The sequence below is a fragment of the Siniperca chuatsi genome, linkage group LG2 (genome assembly GCF_020085105.1).
Source record: "Siniperca chuatsi isolate FFG_IHB_CAS linkage group LG2, ASM2008510v1, whole genome shotgun sequence".
NCBI classification, from domain to species: Eukaryota; Metazoa; Chordata; class Actinopteri; order Centrarchiformes; family Sinipercidae; genus Siniperca; species Siniperca chuatsi.
The window spans coordinates 11612206-11635033 of NC_058043.1; the positions used below are offsets into that span (position 1 = coordinate 11612206).

The 22828-nt window shown below is 39.8% G+C and overlaps 2 protein-coding genes across 3 annotated transcripts in view; one reads left to right on the plus strand and one right to left on the minus strand.

Moving 5' to 3' along the window:
• Positions 1–5371, plus strand: part of necab3 (N-terminal EF-hand calcium binding protein 3) — a 37765-nt gene extending 32394 nt beyond the window's left edge. The window contains exons 11-13 of the mRNA XM_044210995.1: positions 214–291; positions 820–911; positions 4275–5371. Coding sequence (XP_044066930.1) covers positions 214–291; positions 820–911; positions 4275–4303 — 199 coding nt within the window. The 3' untranslated portion in view covers positions 4304–5371. The remainder of the gene's footprint in view (positions 1–213; positions 292–819; positions 912–4274) is intronic.
• Positions 5372–12830: 7459 nt separating this feature from the next.
• The window catches only part of LOC122888999 (protein CBFA2T2-like), a 37559-nt gene continuing 27561 nt past the window's right edge, over positions 12831–22828 (minus strand). For both annotated transcript variants that reach the window (XM_044223977.1, XM_044165497.1), the window contains exons 4-11: positions 22709–22798; positions 20400–20584; positions 20047–20300; positions 18218–18303; positions 17607–17799; positions 15950–16018; positions 15483–15673; positions 12831–14739 (exon numbers count right to left, since the gene is read on the minus strand). In XM_044223977.1, the coding sequence (XP_044079912.1) occupies positions 14386–14739; positions 15483–15673; positions 15950–16018; positions 17607–17799; positions 18218–18303; positions 20047–20300; positions 20400–20584; positions 22709–22798 (1422 nt within the window). In that variant the 3' untranslated portion in view covers positions 12831–14385. The remainder of the gene's footprint in view (positions 14740–15482; positions 15674–15949; positions 16019–17606; positions 17800–18217; positions 18304–20046; positions 20301–20399; positions 20585–22708; positions 22799–22828) is intronic.

Genomic DNA, 22828 nt, shown 5'->3' on the forward strand with positions numbered 1-22828 from the left:
GACACTGTCCCTAACTTGTGAAAATTAGGGCTAATTTTCTTTTACTGCTGTCTGATGTCTTGCACGAAGCTTTGCTCCCTGCCTATTTCTAACTGACATCTCTCAAAAGATTCAAACTTTTTCATGTAATTTATCCTTGCTGAGTGCAAACTCTCTTTCACTTTGTATCCTCTTCTTGCCCCACTCTACTTTTCATCTCTATCCTGCTGTCAGTGTGTCCGTTCAGAAGCTCCCGGGAAAGTCGTGTTACATAATGTATGAGTTCTGGCAAGACCGCATCTCCTGGATGAGGTCAGTATGGTGTGTGTGTGTGCATGTGTGTGCGTGCATGTGTGTGTGTGTGTGTGCGTGTGCATATTGTGTGTCAGATATTGGCAGACTGTTTGGCACTCTCAACGTTTTGATGGAAATGTTCCCCACCAGTGAAGATGAGCAGATGGCCCACCTCTCAGTTCGCACACACACACACACACACACACACACACACACATACACACGGCTGTTGCTTAAATGGTTTAAAATGGTATCTATGCCATACACATATCAATGAATATATAAATCTATCATTCAGAACATTTTGCACATACCTGTTATGTAAAAACGTGATTTTAAAGAAAATCAAAGATTTTCAATTAAGTGTGAACATCTATATATATTATAATATATACTGTATATATTTATATTTTTAGTAAAACAAAGCAATTTACTCTTTGCACACTCACTATTTGTCTACAGGTGATGCTCAACTCTGATTTCCTCTAATCAGTCTCTTTTTCTCTTTTTACCCCCATTTTGCTCCTTTGTTGTCTGTCTCTGTAGCTTCCTGCAGTCCAACAGCAGTAAAGATTTCCAGCGCTGCATCATTGACATGTTGGAGGATGCTGAAGTAGTTTCTACTATGTTGCTCCCAGGTTTGTATATGTGTGTCTGTGAGTACATTAATGTGTGTTTATAGTATTACTGAACATTAAATCATGAATGACAATATGCTAGAAAACCAGTGCTGCGAAAACCCTGCTTAGTGTGAAATCAAATTATGTACGATATGGCCAAACCTCCAAAATTTACAAAAAAAATGACTTTCAGTGTGATCTACTTGTAAACAGTAGATAGCCTTTATTTTCAGGCCTATATTGTTTTGGACAATTTCATGTGTTTATGTAGGACGTTGTCACTTCCTTTACCTCCTTGATCTCCTGTTCTGAAATATCCTGAACATCCTCACATCTTTGGTTTTATTATCAGTGTGTTTATATATGACACACATCCAGTTTTTGCACAGTGATGGCACATTAGCCCCAAACTCCTTGGGTGCTGAGAGGATGCTAGAAATCCTTATTTTCCTCTCAGCTCAGTTGCTCATTGCCTCTGTGATCTGTCATTTTCATGCTGTTTCAGAGCCATTTGTGATCATACTGTGCTGGGTCACTGCTTCTCCCCTGTGTCAACAGCAATTCCTAGTCTTTTGAAGAATATCTTTAGAGAAATAGCCTGGCTAGATAGTTGAAATGAAAATGGTATACTGAGTTTCCATCCATGTCAGGTATCTGCTCACGTTCACCGCACTGCATGAAATTGACTAATGACTTGCTGTTCAGCCTATCTTTTGTGATGCTGCAAAATGTTTATAACTGCTCACCCAGATGCCACTATCAGTTACCTATCAATCATCCAGTGTAGCCCGGATGACATATGCGGTTTCCCAATTCCATATTACTAACTGTCATACTGTTTTCTATAGGTAATAAATTAATATAGTTAACAGTGTTGTACTAACAGGAAATTAGGCTTTTTTTTTACATTTAATACTTTGTTGCTGTTATTGTGTTTGCCAGAATCTTTCTGGAGCTGTTTAAACCACCATCTACAATTTATTTAAATTCTTTGGAGCTGTGTGTTGCTCCTTCATTTCTTCTTTGCATTGCATTACAATAGTGTATCAGCACTCAATATTCAAGTGTTTTTAGTATGCATACTAAAATACTTTTCTGAGTGGACTTTTCAAGTGTGAACACACTGCATAGTCAAAACTTCCCTAGAAGTAGTATGTAAAATGGAATTGGGCCTATGTTACAGCCATTTTCACGTTGTCTACCCCTTTGCTCGTCCTGCTGGCTAACTGAAAGATAAGATTAGTCAATGTGGTAATTGCTCTGTGTGTCACATTCAGCTGTTAATTGCATTAGTACATTAGGCTTGGAAGTGTTATGATATGTTAAGATGTACTAAAACCTCCCATCTGTGGAAATCAGGGGTGCATCCAGAACTTCTGGGCCTCCTCACAATAACTCACTTTGAGAATTTGTTTATTAAGCCTAAAGGTAGAAAATGTTTTCAAATCAGGCATTTACTGTACAAATATTGGATGTTTCTGAATAAATAAATATCCAAGCGCGGATATTCTCTCCAAACACTCTGGGCTATGTTCACACTGCCTGTTGAAAGTGAGCCTGTTTTGCTCACATGGCACAGATCAGATATGTGTGTATTATAAAGGTGAAAACAGGGCAAAAACACAGAATATCAAATATTTTCTTGCCTTCTTTCAAAAACATTTGCATGCGGAAATAGGTCCAGCAGGAAAAGTTATATTTGGCAATGTGACTTCCATCTGACGCACATATCTTATTTTCTTTTTATCGACTCCTCAGCAGGATCAACACATGGCAGAGTAGCATGAATCACTGCCACTCCAGCTCAGGCTACAATCATGACTCCTCGCTCTCGTCTTGACATTTGATTAATTTGTTTCAGGCCTCTAAATATGCTTCAGAAAGCAATAGCCTTAATTATTATTTCTGCCTCTTTGCGTCCATTGCAGATGGTGATTTAGCTGGCTGCACAGGTTGCGCTCGTTGCTAGGTTACTGTACATGGTTGTTTACTTCCACATCTGTGACTTGCATATATGCATGCTGACTGTTTCAGACTAAACACTTCTGATGTAAACAAAGGAATCAGATATGGGTCACTTTTAAAAGCAGGTGTAAACAGGCAGTACAAAAAAATCTATATTGGAAAAGTGATTCAGAGTTGGAGATAAAAAAAACCCAACTTGAAAATAGTCTAAGTGCTTCAGGAGGATAACTGCAGTAATTCAGCTTGTGTGTGTGTGTGTGTGTGTGTGTGTGTGTGTGTGTGTGATTAATCTACAACAAAACTGAAACAGGTGAAATTGTCAATATTGGATTTAATTAAACTGACCAAACTGAAAATAAAATGAAATCATAACCACAAAGTGAAACTTGAAATGGGAGACTAAAATAATCATATTTATTATTTTTACATCGTAGTCATTCTAGTTGGAGGTTTGATTCTTCTGGGGAAATTAATAAGTTATAAAATATTGTAAGATACCAGTAGGAGAGATTGTACTCTATCACAGTTAGTGAGGGTCCTGGCACTGAGGGCGCTTGCATGCTGTGTTTAGTGCAGTATTTTCAGTAAAACGGCTGTTAAGCTGCTTCTTATAGAACAACTTCTGTGTTTGCATTGAGACATTGCCTGTTTTTCTCGAAGAGAGACATCATTAGTAGCTTACTTTGCTCTGAGTTTCAGATGAGTTTGGCTGCTGAGGATACAAGTGAGGCCACAATGCACTGATTGGTAGGAAAAGGGAGGATAGTTTATGAAGTGCAGCACAGGAAGGAGTTATCTCTGGAATCAATAATAGAAAAATAAATAAAACACAACATTCTGCTGCTCCTAGCAGCGACTATTATTGTCTGTGCCACTGACAGTCACCGGACAATGCCTTCATATTTTTTCTAGGAGGAGCTTTACACCAGCAGCCAGGTGTTGTAAGGACATATTCTGTCAAACTTTGTTTGATTACCACTAAGAATCTGTTCACAGCTTAAGTGAGGGCTACTCTTTGACTGATAAGGACATGAGGTTAAACTCACTTTAAAATCATTTGCTTTGTATCTGCCCTGTGTTTGCTGGACTTTCACATAAAAAAGATGTGGACCGTTTGAAAACAGCAGAACAATGTGCACACAACCTCATGACCTTATGTTCTGAATCTATAAAACTGAGCTTTTCCTGCAGTTAAATTGTTTTAATTGCCACCATCCCCAAATGACGTAAATCATTTACACATTTGTTATTTTGCTGATGCAAACGTTTAGCTGGTCAATTAGAAAAATTGGAGCTTAATAAAATGTAAATTAGATTAATGACTTTTAAATGTACCCTGACGCTTCCCTAAGGAATCATAAATTGTAGATTGGTGTGTGGTGACCTAACTCTCTTTCTGTATGTGTGTTTCCTTAGCTTCCTGGTGGATTATGACTAACAACTAACAACTGAACCCAGAATGTCACATCTACTGCCTACACTGTCACACGGACAAAGACGCACTGGCGTACCCACCCACCCACACACACGCACACACACACAAATACATATACAAATACACACACGCAGAGGAATTCAAAAGGCATCCATGTGTTTGAAAGTAACAGGACACAGAGACAGTGGCGTCATCTAGCATTCTCCAGCAGTATCTTTTAATGGTTTTCTGCCTTCCACTGCTCATTATTGTGCCGCTTATGTCAAAAGGGAGAGTTGCAACCCATAGCCAACCTATAGACTTGAAAGTGACTGATTCTCTGCAATGCAAAAGCCATTTGAAGTTTTTTTCTCATAACCCTGTCGCTCACTTGTGCTATAGCCTCTTCTCTCTTGCAGTGTTTGTCTGATATTATCCCAGTGGATAACAACCTACTGTAAGATGTGTGGGCTAGTGTAGGCTATTAGAGTAAATCCAATTGGAATGAAAATTACCATGGCAGTAGTGTTTTGTGCTTTTGATGAGTTGTTTACTGTTGAATATAATTAAATAAGAGGAAAAAGCAGAAAGGATAAGGAGATGAAGGGTTACTTCAGCCTAAACATGCATGCCGATGACTGTGGCCAAGAGCTTTCAGGATTAGTTCCTTTTAATCCTGGCTGTATATTCTGTATGATACTGTACCACTGTTTTTCTTTCATTTAGCTATCGTCATGTGCACAGAATGCCAACAAAGCTACACCCGCCCTGACATCGATCTATTGCTAAATATACTGATCAGTTATATTAGTTACATCTCCTCAATCTTCAGTCAGAGACACACTCTCTGTCTCAAATGTAAAAGCATCTCTAAAAATCTGCGTGTCTAAGGAAATTAACACTTTGTGAGGAGATTTCATTATATCACTAAGTTATAAAAAGAAAATGTTTTTAATGTATCGTGTATTTATTTTGATCATGTTAGAGTTTTTTCCATCTGATAGATATATTTATATTTCTGTTGTGTTTTGGTTTAGTAATGTAAAACACCAATTGTGAACAAACTGAAAAGCAACTTTAATAAAATCATTAAAGCTAATAATCATTTGTTTTGACAAGTGAAAATGTCTCTGAATCTTCAGTTTTGACACATACACTATATTGCTCTCTGATAATGCACTTTGCAACTTTTAATTCATTTTCATCCACCAATGAGTAGGATAATTCCAAACAAGCTGACAGACCAACCCGTTCTACGCAGCACTCATTGACATATTATCAACTTATTTTATAGTTGGTCAACATGTTAGCATACTAAGGCATCCAGCAGGCACAAAGCAACATCGCTGGGGTCATTTTCTGGTCAACTGATGAGTGTAAATCAAATATTCATTCTCTTTTTAGCACTGGTTTGACCCAAGAAACATTTCTTAATCCATAGATAAAACATTTAAACAATCTAAAGTTGAGTTGGGTGATGATTCTTTGTGGGTACCTCACAAGCAGCTGCTTTCACATTACACATGGTCATTTGATTCAATGCTAATACAAAATTGATGAAAATTGATTGATGCAGCTTTAAGTGGATTCACCATTGTATCTGAGTTGATTGCATATACCAGATAAGTCTGAACTTAATTGGAGTAAGATGTAGAAATCCTAACAATCCAATAAACAATCTGAGAAAAAACTTCAGGCAAAAAGTTGCCTGAAGTCTGACTCACAGTTATCAAAGTCATCAAAGAAACGTGCCACTCCATTTCTGTCAATAATTGTGTTATGTGAGCTGCAAAGTCCACACAGTGCTTTGAAATAAAAACCACAGAACAGCAGAGGCCTGAGGAGGTAAATCTAAAAAATATTATTATTTTATATTAATTATGTTTCTCATTATTTCCTACGCTAGTAATCACCTTGCAATCCCAGATTAATCTCATGACCCTTTGGTCAAAATCCCAGGTTAGGAGCTGCTGCATTGCACCATCATACAATTACATGCTTTTGTCTCTCCAATGCTGCACCAGAAAGGTTTCAACACAAATGTAGCAGCAGTGCACTGCAGCATACAAACTGGGACTTGGAATGCTGCATACATTTAATGTATTGAGAACTGAACTAAGGCTACACAGAGAGCACAACAGAAGTCCATGCATGTTTCCTTTTTTTTCCTTTTGCAATCAGAATAGTTTGAGGCGAATGCTTTACAAGCTCTGAATAGCAATGAAACATCCAGATCCCTCCTTGCAGCCAGTATCTTGTTATGACAGAAACACATCATTGCTGAAATTATTTGTGCCAAATTTGCAAATGCACACACATGCGTGCACAGGCGCAGAAGCTGGCACATTATTGCACTGATTGCTGTGGCTGTAATATTTGATTGCGTGATTGAGGCTGGTGAATTGAAGCCCTCTCATCTAAAGCTTCCTGTCAGACAGGCTGTCTGCTGGTAAGGCAGAATAAATATGTAATGGCTATTGGGGCAGCCAAGTAGATGCGGCTCAGAGGATGTGTACCCACACCTCCTGTTCCTCATCTGTTCCTCAAGTTGAGGGGCAAGGGTCATCACTACATCTATTACCAAAACTGGAGAGAAGGGTCTAAGTTACAGCAAATTATAGGTAACAAAAAATAAAGCCTGTTGCTATTTGAAGTGGAAAATTTCCAGCAAATGTCATCAGAATATTAAAGAGCATACATTTTCTATTTTATAGAACTTAGTTTCCTCTTTTCAACTGTTCTCCCAAAAGCAACTGTAGCCCATATAGCCTCAACATTAATGCAGCTGCTCAAAAACTTATTGAAACACTGATGTTTAAAGTACAGTTCATTCACACCCATTCCTCTGATATTAAAGATAATTCGATATTTTGGGAAATACTCTTGTTTACTTTCTGGTGGAGAGTTTGATGAGAAGATCGAAACCACCGTCATATCTGTCCGTTAAATATAAAGCGACAGCAAGCAGCCAGTTAGCTCAGTGAGGCTTCCTATGAACCCCTTGTCATTTGGTCATTTGAATCCAGCGCAGGAATGGCGGACCCTGCCACTAACAATGAAAACCACTATGTATAGAGATAATTAATGAATGTAAATGCATTGTTTGGCTACTGCTGAAAAAATGACGACCATATGTTTTATAAAAAATGGGGTTCCATTTCATGAAACTCTCTCAGAACTTAATTTCTAAATGTAGACCTCACCTCAGAGTCTCAAACAAAATATATCCAGCTTCTAGTAACATCCTGCTATACACAAGATATAAATACACCTCGTGCTGTAGCTGATGTTCCCCAATCTAAACAGTGTGGATACAGTGTTCAATCTGATTTATTGTATATCTTGGAGATACAGCAGGGATTAACTCACCCGGTCCCTGTTCCATTTTTGCAGACAATGTAGGGAGTCTGTGCTGCTGCTGCTGGTTAAGAAATGTGTCTACTGAAACCAATGTGAATGGTATTATTATCTCAAAATACAACCCAGGATACATGATAATGCAACAACATAAGCGCCAATGTATTCAATACATTGGTTTAAGTATATTAAAAAGGTTGACAGTAAGCCCTGGCACATTTACGTAGTCATTCATTCATTTTAACAAAGTAATATTTTCCAATTATTTATTTCATGATTGTGAAACATGCTTTTCTTTGTGTTGAAAGGAACATGGGAAGAATGAATAGCCAAAATCAAGGTTTAAACCTTATGCAAGTATTTCAAATCATAAAGTTCTCTGAATAACACTCTCTGTGCACTTCTCCTTTGGCAGGAGAGAATAAAAAATAGAAGCCTTTTTTATTCTCTTTCAGGCAGGTGCCCTTGGCCCTTGTGTGTGCAAACAAACATCTCATTTCAGAGAGCCAAGGGTCAGGGCAAAGGTGGTCAAACGACATCTGTTGTCCTGTTTCATTCTCTCTACTGCCATTTCCTCCGCCATGGTTATTTTATTGTGCAGAAGGCAACACACAGAAGTCCTCCAAAGTCAAAGCTTGTGTCACCTCTCTGTGTTTGTGCTGGAGGAATAAAAGTTGTGAATGTAGGGGGATGGCAGAAAACCTTGAAGAATGTCAATGCAAAGGTACAAGATATTTTAAAACATAATCTGTCAATGTGTTTCAGTTTACAGACACAATTTTTATGAGCTTATCAGAGAAGCAGTATATCATATGATACATAAAGCCAACAACAGATTTAAAATTAGTATTCAGTTCATGGAGAAGATCCAACAACAAATAAAAAGAGGGCATCAGATAATAATCAGATAAAAAAAAGTTTTTTGTGGGTCTGACATGTTCAAGTGCAACTTATCTCCGCAAAAATACAAAGACTGGGGGCAAAAGGTGACAAAGCAACAGCTGTTGTCCTATTTCATGCCTCAGTATCTCCATTTATTTCACCCTGCAAACTTGACTGTGTGGGAGGTAACATGTTCAGAGGACATCTCGTCTCTGAAAGACTGAGTCACTCGTCCTCGTTGACTTAGAGACTCCTCACACTGACTTGGGTTTTGCCATACTGTTAAACTGTACAATTTATTATCCTAAGCTATTAGTGATCTAACAGTTTAAACACAAATAGTTTGTGCAAATGTTTCTGTATTAATTGTGTAACAGGATTGTAAGTGCTGTGTTATGCAGAAGATGCGAAAGCTACATTTCGTGCAGTATCTTTGTTTCGATGTGGGTCCAGCAAGGCATCAATCACTGCTGACACTGAAGAACATTAAGTGTTCATAATAGCATTCTGTCAAAAGCCATTTGCAAATTTTTACAGAGGGACAAATGGGTTGAGAGAGAGAGAAGGGAAAGAAAGAAAAATGTCTGTAAGGAGAGATGTGAATTTGTGAAAAAAAAATAGATGGGGGTGGAGAGTTTTATCATCAAAATGTTTCTAGTGATGTCCAGCATGGGAGGAAGATACAGCTCCAATGTCCTCTTTGCATCTCTTTGATGATGTACTATGACAGATCCTCCAAGGCAATCATATAATTTAAGCATCACGCTGGGCAGAGGTGACAGACACAATGTTAGCTCGCAGTACATTGCTAAATTTTACTTTTTGTTTGCTGAGTGCACTGGATTTGTGTGATGTCTGTAATTTATACTATCATTTTTTGAACTTTATATTCTTGCTTTACTGTGATCTCATAACTAAGCTTGCCACTTTATACTTTTTTATAGTTGTGTGGTCATGGTGTTTCTTGTTTGTTCAAATAATGTCATCAATGTTAACCTATTGTATCACCTCCTCCAGCACCACGATGTGGATGACATTTTTGGCTTTTAGTAATAAAATACCTGCAAAACTAATGACATTCCCATGTGCTAATGCAAATGTTAGCATTCTAACACACTAAACTAAGACGGTGAACATGGTAAACATTATGCCTGCTAGATATCAGCATGTTGACATTGTCATTGTGAGCATGTTAGCATGGTAACGTTGGCATTTAGATCAAAGCACGGTTATGCAGCACAGCCTCAGAGATCCACTAGCTGTATACTCATATCTTGTTTGTTTCTATTGTGTTGGTTCTCTTCTCCTCATGATGCATAGGGCTTATCTTGGTTTTATGCCTTTCTGTGAAACCCTTTGAAAACTCAGCTTTATAGGACAACTGCTATACAGTATAGGACTACATTAAATGTATTATTAACAAGTAATCCACTGGGTACTAATACTGTTTTCCAGTGCAACTACCATCTAGTTCTGCACTTATTCCAGTTCACATCACTCTACTGCAACCTATGTATATGTATCTCATTAAGTATCTATAACAAATGTTGTTTTCTGAGAAATATATTTAGATTGCATTAGAAAAATGGTTTGCATGTGATAACACTTTGGTTGTCAAGCTTTTGTGAGTAACTCAAACTGAAACTGAAACTATATAATATTTATTATATATATATATATATATAATAAATATTCACATTCAATACATATTCACATATATATGCAAGTGTTCCACATGTGGAAAGACAAACAAGAGTAATTAACTTGTCCCTTTACTGTGAGGGAGACTGATGATTCATAAAATAAAACCATTCAATGTTATCACATAACAAAATAACACTGAAGAAAATATTTAGCTGGTGATAAAACATCAGAAACCATATAGTGTTTATTACAGGAATGTTTCACTCTTTGTGAGTTGTCGTCAAAGTAGAAGAAACTACAGAAGTGAGACAAGAATGATAAAACAGAAGATGAAGAGTGAAAAGAGTGTAAGGGTAGGGAGTGAAAGAAGGAGAGAAATATGTTTTCTGTATCACTGCTTTGCATACTGTAGCTTGATTTGTAGGCATCATGAGAGGAGCTTTGAAAACAAGGGCAGAATCTAAAGTGACTTTCATTACTCTGCCTCCAGCAAGAAGTTGGGACAGAAACCAGGCACATAATTAAACCAGTCTCTCTCCACAATCATTACTACATTGCGTAGTAGCATTTTTGCCAAGGAACAAGTAGAATTAGCTCACCACACACTGAGAGGCCCCTCTGTCCCTGACAAACACAGACCAACTCATACACACAAACACAGCTGTGTACTTTTGCTATAAACAACTCTTTAACGTAAACAGAGGAAGTTCCCAATACTCATAGGCCTATAGTATGTGTATATACTGCATATAGTGTGCAAAGAATTGCATGTACAGATCCATATTAATAACCTGATAGGAAACCTACAAGTTTGTTTCAGAATTTTGCTGTGTCCATTAAACATCCGAGCCACAGCATGAAAGCACTCAGTATCTCATCTTCAGCACAAAGCAAACGTCACGATCCTGCTACTACACAGGCACTGAAATAAACAACAACACTGATTCTGGCACACACGCTGACACACGCAGTTATCTCTAGACAACAGATGAGTCATGCTTAATTTTTAGATCAACTAATGATCAGTAAATACCCTTTCTGATCATTGTCTTTTATAGAGCTGTGCATTAAAAATCTATATAGCTATATACCTATAGTGGTGGAATGTAACTAAGTACATTTACTCTTGTACTGTACTTAAGTACAAATATGAGGTTCTTGTACTTTACTTGAGCATTTCCATTTTATGCTATATGTATATACTTCTACTCCACAATATTTTAGAGGGAAATGTTACACTCTCTCTCTCCACTACGTTTATTTGACAGCTGCAGTTACTGGTTACTTTACAGAATAAGAGTTTTCATACATAACATAACATATGTTGAGTTTATTAGGTTTGATGCAGTGTTATACATTAAACTACCCAACAGTATATAAAGTAGTTAAAACAAGCTCCACCTCAACCAACTACAACAATTAAATGCTACTTACAAGGAATACTTAGGAATTGTGGACTGTGATCCAAGTTACAGTGAGCACCTACTGCTTTTCATCATATACCTTTGTAACAAGTCACCCACATAATAAGATTTTCTAACTGAAGAAGCAAAGCACACTTCACTTCTCACAATACAGCTTATACTGCCACCTCGTGGTTACAAATGATATTTCTACTGCCTGTTGGCCTCCGTTTGATTTCATATTTTGCTTCTTTGATGTAAAACACAATGATGACTAATGTAACTGTTGAAGTCAATCATCGCCTACAACCACTATTCCTTTTAATATAGAACTTCAAGATTAACTGACTTGAATATTAATTAACTTCAGAGGTGGAAAACATTATACGTTATACATGACAGAATTCCCACCCACTTCAGAATAATTCAATCTCTAGGAGAGCCTCCTCATTACTTCATACCTGAATTCAAAGATGCCTCTTGCATATTTTATCAGGAGTCACTGAATGATTCACAACATTAAGGAGACAAAGAGGATGCAAAAATTTGAGACTTGTGTGGCTTTTGAGAGGAACTCTGACCTCACAATTTGTGCAATAAAACACATTTATTGAAGAAACAATTGTTGTCTATAATTTCATAGAAATAATAAATAATTAATAAATATAAATAACTTCTTTTTCTGAAAAGTGATCTGAAGCTCTGTTATTCACTGCTTTTGGAAGAACCTTTTGTGGTTCCAAATAATGTTGGTTTGTAATAAAAATACTTTATTATCAAAATTATATTTGCTCTGCTCTGCACTCATTAAATCCAACAGACCTTTGGAGCCAAGCTGGACACCAATGACCCAAACCAAATATCTTTAATATTAAGAGCCCTGTTGAAAATAACACAACATTAAAGCCGCTGGTGAACTTTATATTGCATATAAATTTATAATTAGAATATTTTCTCAGATAAGAAATAATAACCCTTATAAATGCTGCGCTGACTTAACTACATTTTGGATTCTGTATAAAGAATTATATTTAATTTCCAAATTGATACATAGCCTTTTGAATTAAGAGTTTTGGGTTTCTATATCAGATTATTATATTTTTGATTAATATTGATCAAGTACAGTTGGTTCTGAGATCTACTGACTGTGGCACTATATAAGACATTTTAATTCAATGTCAGATGAGAATATGTCATTCTATATTAATGGATAGATCTATTATTTAATCACATATTCCTAATATTGTCAATCAGAGCAAAGAAGAAAAACAATTTTGAAGTAATTCTGTTTCTTTATTTCATACTTCATGTCAAGATATCTTTTTTCATATGAAGTTATGCCTCATAACAAAAGAACGTGTTTAAAGAACGAAGAAAATTGTGGCTCACAAAATAAAGGCATCCTCTCATAATATTCTTTACAAAGTCATCTTAGAACGAACAAAACAGCAGAGTATGATAAATCAAAGTTCCTCACTAAACATTTGACTTTAACCTAACTGTGACAGAAGGAAAAAAAAAGAACAGAATAATCTGTACATACAAATAAAATTTAGCTCCTGAGATTCTCCGTGGGACAGAGTCGCTGCTCTAAATCTTCTCCAGGGCAACTTAAGCACCAGTAAGAATTTTCTCTCTTTTGATAATTTCAAATAAAGTAAAATGAATTTAATTTGTCATTCCTTATCTCTATCTCTTTTGTTGAAAACAGTACTTAAAAAGCTGTATTACAAACCACTCTTGTACCCTGATGCAAATATTGCAGTGGTGGAAGATTTGGAGCAACATCTGACCCTGCCATACACAACTGGTGATGTGAACAAGTGCCAAAATGAAACTGCAACCAGAATAAAGTCTTAACTGCATCTTCCTGCGCTTACTTGATCCAATCACCACCACCTTTCTATCTGCTCTTTGAATATGTCTTATGATCAGAAATGAAAAATAGTGACCAGAGTTCCTAGTTAAGCTCATTATAAAAGTAGGTATGATGTGGGGTTAGTGTAACATCATCTCTTGTTCATAAGGACAGTCACAGGCAATGACAATGACTCTCCTGGTAGTGACTGAAAACTTTGGTGATGCAGAAACGGTTTGAGAAACCTGAACACTTCACTTTAATATTGCTTTGACAAAAGAAATCATATGTACAATATTCACTGACGACACCACTGTTTGACACACGCATTCATACATATGAAAACCTGACAAAAAGTTGGCAAGCAAATATTTATGTATATAGGAGAGCTGCAGATACGACTTTTATGTGGTCTACTGTCAGACTTTTCCTACAGGACGGAGAAAGATGCTTTATGGCTGGTACTATTACACTGTTTATATTTTCCACCACCACCTCCCTATCTTACATTTATACACAACAAAGTGAGAATATTGGTTCGAGGGGGAGGCGTCTTTATACCTCACTTTTTTAATCTCCTCTGTCTTTTCTCATATGCCTTCCTTTCATAACTTCCTCCCCGCAGCCATAGATAAACTCAGATCAATCGTTAGTTTTTTCCACCCCTCGCAGATCCAAGATTTGGGGTTTTGGACAAAGATAAACACGATTCCATCTGTTAGGGAGATCTGTTCATCCAATAGATGCATTCGAGACGAGTCCTTCTGTTCTATGCCAAAGCCAAAGTCCCAGTTGACATATCACTCAAACAGTCATCCATAATCTGTCCTTTTTTATCTGCCAAAGAGTATGATGAAAAATCTGTTATCCTAACTTAACCCACAAATAGTTCCGTCTTGCGGCTGATTCAGTTCTTCCCCATTAAGAAAGAGGATAGGTGACACGTTCTCCATTGATGTCCTTCACCACCTAGTGTCCGTTGGTCTCAGGGGCCAAGGTGGGGGTGGAAGGAGTGGAGGAGCGAGAAGCGACCGAAGCCTTCTCTCCACCAGGACTGGTGACTGAGGGCACACTGTCAGGGGCCTTGACCCCGGCAAGACCGAGAGGAGACACCCCGGCTGCTGCTGCTGCCGCTCCTGTAGCCACGGCGACTACCCTGCTTGCAGTGATGGCAGAAACTGGTTTGGGTTGAGCCTGGAGTCCTGGGCTGCAGATGAGGTGATGCCTCTCCCAGTCTTTATGCTGGCAGAAGGAGCCGCAGTAGCGAGCGGCGTTGCAGCCGCTGCATGTCTCGCTAGCTTTGCGGCCACAATTCCAGCAACACTGAGGGAAGAAAGGAGAGACAACTGTAAGTTTTCACAGAAATGTAAAGTGAGGAAAGAAGTGCCTCACGTGCAGATTTGTGTCTGTTATTTGAGTAAGCCTCTTACAACATAAAAGTGGAAACAAGTTGTGAACTTAACATTGACATATTATCACATTTTAAGTTCATATGGTTAACTTGTTAGCAAATAGCTGCCTATTTACACATCCAGTAGATTTGGAACAATGCTGTCACAACATGACTCAATATAATTTATACTGAGACATTTTCATGGTCACCTGACAAATTTAAGTCCAATATTTAATCTCCTTTGAGCTCTGTTCTTCTCTCCAGCAAACCCCAAGGGAAATATGTAGCTTTTTAGCTGCTAGATTCGCCACTATGTCTTCATCTGTCTGCTGTTTGGTGCTGGACAAACAGCGAACAGTAGAGTTTTAGGGATTTTTCACTGAAAACAGCTGATGAGAGTGGCGAGAGTGAGCCAAAACTGTGAAGTTGCGTTCCTGGAAAACCAAAACAGTGAGCTGAAAGATGTTGTAAAGCTCTGTAGAGCTGAGTTGAACAGCAGAGTCAGGTGATAATCATCTGTGGGTTCATCACCATGAGCAACCCCTTCTACTCACTATAGCAGCTTTAAGTATGACTGTGTACTATACATCTAATTGTAATGAATGTAAAGAAATTATGTAATGACATGATGTGCTTGTATGCTTTTTAATGCAGGAAAAAAATCTCTGCTCACCTCACTGGAATCCTCCTGTTCGTTGATGACCATGATGGCATCCTCTTGAGCCTTCCTCTTTGCCTCAGTCAGAGTCTTTTCCATCTTAGCCCTCTCGGCAGCAATCATCTCAAAAGCCTTCTGTTCAGCCTCTGCTACTGCTTTCTGGACCTCATCCATGGCCTGACGCTTCACCTCATTCACTGCCTCTTCTGTATATCAGGGGAGACAAGTGTTTTAAGTTTAGCTCAGCTTGTTAAACTCTGCACAATTGCATCAGTAAAAACAGACCACGGATCAGCACACAGTTGCATGTTATGTGCGTTCTATTATCTCTAAACATTTGTGTCATAATTTTTTTTCCTGTAATCTTGATTATTGCTTGCGTAAAATGCATTATGATTACATTTGTATCTAACTAAATATGTTTGCAGTGTTTTCAATAACACATCAATAATGTAAATTTCTAATTTGACAGTGGTTCTTACCAGCTTTCCTCCAGATCTCATCTGTAACGTATGCTGAGCCTGGCCGTGGAGCAAAGTCGCGCTGGGAATCTGCGGGAAAGCGGAGACAGAAGGGATTAGCACCTGCCAAGGCTTATAAAGATATTAAGATGATTCATTGTTGAAATAATGGTTGACTGACAGCTCAATCAAGGTAACCAGTGCTTACAAAGAAAGGCCACAGAGGCAGGCAGAGATATTATCTTTGTCATCTAGTCTTTTATTTTGTCGTCGATGCAAACAAGTCTGCATATCTAGGCCACACAACTAACGTAATTGTTGTTTAGCAGAGTCTTGGACTGATCTGCCATCTGACAGCTTTAGAAAGGAATGTGTTTGGCTTGGAGGGAATTGCGGACCAACAAGCTGTGTCAACATTCTGTCTGTTCCCGCAAATCTCTCTCTCCCTGCATCTCAATTCATTTGTGTGTCGCTACTGGGCTCGGCCTCTCCAACACTGCTGCCTGGCACATCTCTTCTTTCCCCATATCTTATATCCTCCATCATTTACATCCTCTCTCATCTACCAAGCCTGTGCACACCCTCCCTGCCGCCATTTCCACCCCCACTACAGTCTTCCTCAGCCTGAGCCCAGGCAGGCAGGCAGGCAGGCTTCCCGGCTGGGGGCCCAGATGGTGCTCTGGCAAGTCAGCCAGCTCTGGGTCTCTGAGCCTGCAGGACGGCAGGACGGCCCTTCTGTGGCCGATATAGCCGAGGCCAGTTCTGGCACCTGTCTGTGACTATGGACCAGCAGGGGGAAGGCAAGGCTGGCATTCAGAGAGAACCGTGCCAGTACACAGCAGACTGGGGGACTAACTGTGGAGAGACTCACTAACACACTGACATGTGACTTAGCTGCAATTCTATCAATGGCCACTAGACGGTGTACAGAGTATGAACTAGAAGAAAGGCTGTCCTGGTTGGTGTTCAGACCTTTTAGTATCATGTAAGTACACCTCAGGATGTTAAAATCATTATATCTTATTATTGAGAATACATTTAGGTTCATTTAGGTTCAGGTTTTGTAACAAACTTGAGACTTCATGTATATCTAACCTCTGTATCCCTGAGTAAATTGCCAATAGTTACACTTTCCTGCCAGGACATATCAGTTTTTTCAGAACCTGAGACTGATGCTCTTCTATGATGCTCATTCACATTTAACATAAAACTTCAGTTCACCCAAATTTGAAAAGACAACTTTGTCATTTACACTTAAATATCTATGTCTGAGATTTCTGCCATCGCCCCATTTCAATGGAGGTGAACGGAAATCCATTGGGCGTGCTCAAAGCAGTGTCCAGCATCCAGAACTCAAATCATGGAGCACACAAACAAAATTGTATTGTAATCATGCTCTTGTGTGGCAGACATTTAGGGTTGTATCTCAAAACTCGGGCAAATAAAACTATCTGCATGGCTAGACAATACCGTCGGGGTCAATGCATTTTTTGTAATTTGGGTGAACTGACCCTTTAAGTGTAACAACTAACTGATTTTCATTGGTTTGGCTTCATGCCGGGTTCATGAAGCAATCTTCTCTTGTGGAAAACAATAGGCACCAATCACAGAACTGACGACAAAAGTATTGGTCTCTGCGGCATACCAACATAATTGGATTGAAAATAGCGGTACCCACCCGACTCTGCAGAGTGGGGGCTGTGTGTCTTGGAGAAGGGAGCGGAGCCTGAGCCTCCTTTGCGTTGGTCTTCCTGTTCACTCGAACGCCGTCTCCAGTAGTTGAGCTCCTCGCGATCTGACTCCTGGCATCGTCTGAGCACGCTCACTGACCTCCGTGTCTTTTCCACCATGTCCACAATGCAGTTCAACACCTAGTGGATGAAGAAGGCCACCAAACTGTATTGACTGCTTTTAACTATTTCTCAAAGAAGTATAACCAAATCTTATCACTACTCATTAAATGTAATATAATTTGAGGCCACTATGTTGTGTGTGTGTGTGTGGGGGGGGCTCAATACTTGTTTTACTTGTCAAAAGTGTCTAAAAATCTTCACAGCAAAAAACCAAGATCCAATTATAACATTGTTATGACATTTACGAAAATCATCCCAATTAGCAAAACATGAAAACCTCGTTTCGTGTCTAACGTCCAGATGTGCTATAGATTGCTTTCATGCTGTGAAAAGTTAAAACACTTTTTAGCATAGGACCCCGGTAAAGCTAATTAGATTTTACATTCATTCTATATCACAAGCCATTAGCAGTAGTGGTGCCTGTCTACAGACTTACATGGTCCAGATGCCTCCATTCATCAGCCCACTCTCTGTCTGTCAGTCTGTGGTCCACCGGCTCCTCGCGGTAGCCCCCGTTAGTGCCTGATTAAAACACACACAAGACAGACCACAGGCAAATGTGATTAACATTCTTCTTAATGTAAGAGAAGCCACAAGTGATAGTAAGTGAGTGAAAGGTGTGTGTATGTCTGTATCTGTGGCAAAACTGCACTTTGTTTAGAAAACAGCTTCATTATTTCACCACAAAATATCCTGTGATGATTATAAATTGGGAACCCATATTTTCCTCACATAGCAGAAGATACATGACTTAAATGTCAAAAGGCAGCACCTTCTCACATCCAGAATTAAGAGTGACAGCATTGAAATGGGGAGCAAAAAAATAAGAAACAAAAAGATGTGAGATGGACTGAGGGATTGTGAGTGAGAAAGGTGGGGTGAAAGAGAAAAGGAGAAGCTTTTGATGCAAAACAGACTGCCAGCACCCAGAGCCTGCACACATCTGGAAGTCAGCTGTCAACCACACACACACACACACACACACACACACAATCCCCAAACTTCTCCTTTAGCACCTCCCCTGCTGGAGCTCACAGCATTCCAGTAGGGAGACACTCAGGCTGAGTGGAGTGGCTCCACTTCTAAACACAACCAGCCGGTCTACTCACTGTGGACCATTACAACCATAAACACACACACACACACACACACACACACACACACACACTAATTTACTGAACTATCTGATTCCAATTTGGTTATTACACAATGCTATGACTTAAGCAATATCTAATTGTACGTTTAACAGTAATAATAGTTTGCACACACAAGCTTGTGCTCATGCAGAGCCCAAAAACATCTTGATACATGTCCATACACACAGACACACACTGACTACAAACCACACACCCTTAAAATTGAGTAACAAACAGCCAACAAGAGGCCACATGTACACTAGGCTTGCTGAAGAGAATAATGATTCCCCTCATACAAACACACACACACACACACACTAGCCTTCCCCTCGACCTCTTCTCTACTCCTGGTTCTCATCAGTGTTCATCAGTTCAAAGCCTCGAGTGTGTGGACTGATGTGTTTATGTGTGTCTGTGTGTGTGTGTGTGTGTGCCTATGAGTTAAGTGGCGGCAGGCGGGCGGGAGGCTGTCAGACAGGGGACTAAGGCCTCGTAAACACAGCACCTCTACCATGAACATATCAAGGTGTGTTTCTGTACGCGTGTGTGTGCCTGTGTCTGTGAGCTACTGCTGTTTCCACTGTGTGCTGACAAGCCCCAAATGGAGGGTAGATATACACCAGAGTAGATCCAACCCTCCTTGCCTGGACAGTATGGCTCTGTTTATACACACACATGTGGACTCCAGAGATATACGGGGACGGCTACACAAACACACAGACCACCCATTATCGCTCACAGAATATATATGTGTGTGTGTGTGTGTGTGTGTGTGTGTGTGTGTGTGTCTGTTTTCATGCAAATGTGTACATTTCTAAATGAATCAGCCACTTGCATTCACACTGCTGTGAGGAACCAGATTAAGGTATGGTGTTTAAGTGGTTTGCAGGAATGTTATTTCTCGAATAATTTGAGTTCGATATCTAGTTTAATGTGCACAAATGATGTATGAGAAGAAAAATAGATAGATTGTTTTAATGAACTGAACTTTTCCACTACCACCAGCCATTACTGAGATTGAACTTCGCATCTTGTCATTAACATTAAATCTTAAGGAAAAAATGGACTGTGCTCAAGGAAACCTGGCCAAAAAATAACTTAAGCATAATTTTGCTTTTGCATCACGTACCGGGGAGTCTGGGTCTGTCTTTGAGCTCACGGATCTCCAACATGCGTTGGCTGTGCTCACGGTGTAGGATGTGTGGTGCTGCAATGTCATCCAGGGCATAGTGCTGCAGGGGTGGAGGTGTCGGGTGAAGCTGGGTGTTGAGGGGCAGCGGGTGGGCAGGGCTGTGTCGGGGAGCAGGGCTGATGGTGCAAATTCGTTTTGCGGCAGGCTCCATGGCTATGGGTGGACGTTCGTGGAAACCATTCTCTTTACCTCTGAAGAAGAGGGGGCAGTGGGTGGTTAAAAAATAAGCAGATGGATGATGGTTGTAAATGTATGCTTCCACTAACTATAAGTTAGTTCTTTTATCTAACCTGTTAGGGCTGTGTCTCTTGGTTCCAGCATCAGGAGGCTCCATCAGCAGCTCAGAGGAGTCTGGAGAGGAGGCCATGGTGGTGCTTAGCAGGAGATGCTCATGCTGGGACAGGTACTGGGCTGGGGTCTGTTTGGCTGCCCGTGCACAGTGGAGTAGCTCCCTCTGCAGAAGGGGTAGGTTTGCCTGTCAAGAAAGAAAAAAAATGGTGAGGTTTCATTCTAATTCGCAGAATTAATCTAATTCCCAGTCTAACGATTGGGAAAAGGAAAATTAAGAAATCTTGGATAATTTGGATAGAGCATTGTTCTACCAGGGTAAATGTCAGTCGTCTGCCACTCACATATTCAGTCACATATCAGTCATACTTCACATACTCATTCAGAGGCAGATGGAGACTGACAGAAAAAGAGACGCACCATGTAGCTTCTCAAGCAAACAGACCAGAACTTGCTGAACACTGTAACAGAGCTAAGAGACACAGAGGAGATCTGCCTCCTGGGGAAGACGCCTGGCTGGTAATAAGGGGGTTTTAAGGGGGGCATTGACTCCTTCAGGTCTGACTGTAAGACTCAATTTGGGTGTGGGTGTTGTTCTGTGGCTGCTTCCATGGTGGCTGCGGCTTTCATGGCTCAGATGAAAATGGCTGAGTTTTCTAAGCTGTTGAAGTTGGTCACAGCATAGATATGCACGACAATACAGAGGCTTATAAACTTAGAAACATTTTAAAACAAATGATACACAAACCCCACTTCTCCCTCATTCCTTACCTTCTTTTTTTATATATTTATCTGTGACTGTCTCTGTCCTATCTTTCCATCTCGCTTGTGTTCCCTGCATTTCCCTAATTAGGAACAGACTCTGGTGTGTTTGCAATTACACCACTTCCTCACTCCCTCTTCTCGAGAAACCAACTAAATAACCATACTGTTCTCATTTTGTGACTCTGACCTCCTCCTATCATGAAGCACTTTCAACCATCATCTAGCAGATTATGTAAACCTAGACCCTTTTCTCCTCTAATCTGGCCTTTTCTGCTCTGTCTTGACTAGCTAATACTTACAATATCTCTAGCACTTCCCTCTGTTGGTGTACCTTCTTCACAAAGATGCTGATACCTCCTCTTTACAGTCTACTCTCTATAAACACCCCTGTGCTCTCATTTGCTCGTCTCCCATGCTCCTCTACCTCCCTTCTTTCCCTGGGGCCCCAGCTAGCGAACACATGTGCTGTGTGTCAGTTGAGCAGAGGGCTCTCTGGGGTACAGCGGGGCGGATGCTAGATTGGCGGCGCCTTGGCAGCTGAATGCTCTTTTAACGGGACAGCAGCTCCATATGGTGCACTGAAACCCATAAAAAAGGGAAGGGAACACTTTATAGGCATGTTTCACACTTCCGAGTTCCCACTTTTCCTTCTCTCCTCTTCACCCACCTCTCTCTCTTTTCCACTTCCTCACCCCATGACTTTGTCCCATCTGTCAATTTCTCCCCCACTCTCTCTCTCTCTCTTTCTTAAGACAGACTACTCTCAAGGAGTTGGAATCAAGTTGGGGACCCCACCCACTTGTAATAAATTAGTTCAAGGAGGGGGAACAGAGGTTTCTTGTCTCTGCACTCTCAGACAGACAGATGGAGGGGCTCCAAAAGGTGAGTAAGAGGTAAGCGTGGAAAAAGAGTCGATTTTGACTGCGTGAAGTTACAGCAGTACAACTAACTGAAGATTTATGGGCTGCTTTACTGAGGGGACCTCCTAAAAAGTATACTTTTGTAGACTCCCCTGGTTACAAAGGGGCTCAAGAGGCTGTTTAACACACACACACACTCATTTGTTGCTTGTCAAGTCAACACGCAAATCTTGATAGTTACTTTGAAATGCAGAGAAGCAGTTTATTCAATTAGAAAACCTACACAGATGCCTATTTATAGACTACTGCACTGTGTCCTGGAAACACAGTAATAAAATGTAATGAACATATTACTTTTTCATCATGACTCACAAGCTGTAATCTGATTGCCCATAGATTATTCAGATCATACTGAAAGAGGGTTGTGTTGATGTCAAGGACCTTCTCTTTATCACCTGTTATTTTGTGCTTAATAATGTGGCATGGTTGACAACCTCATCCGAGTGTGATGCTTTTAGCAGGGCTACATGATTCTGACAGGTCTCAGGGTAACCATAGGGTGTAAGGTTAAAAACTTAACTGGGAGGGGGAAGAAAAATACTGCTGCAAAGAAAAAAGGAAGTAATCCAACGGAATAATGCAAAGCTAATATAGGAAGTAGGAGAGGAGGTTGAAGATGCGTTTACCTTCAGAAAAGGAATAACAAATGGCCGTAAAGGGAAGTTGGTGGCCTCCTGAAGCCGTGAATGGAACTCTTCAATGGTAACTGTTGAATTCTAGGAGTGAAAGTGAAGTTTAAGATACAA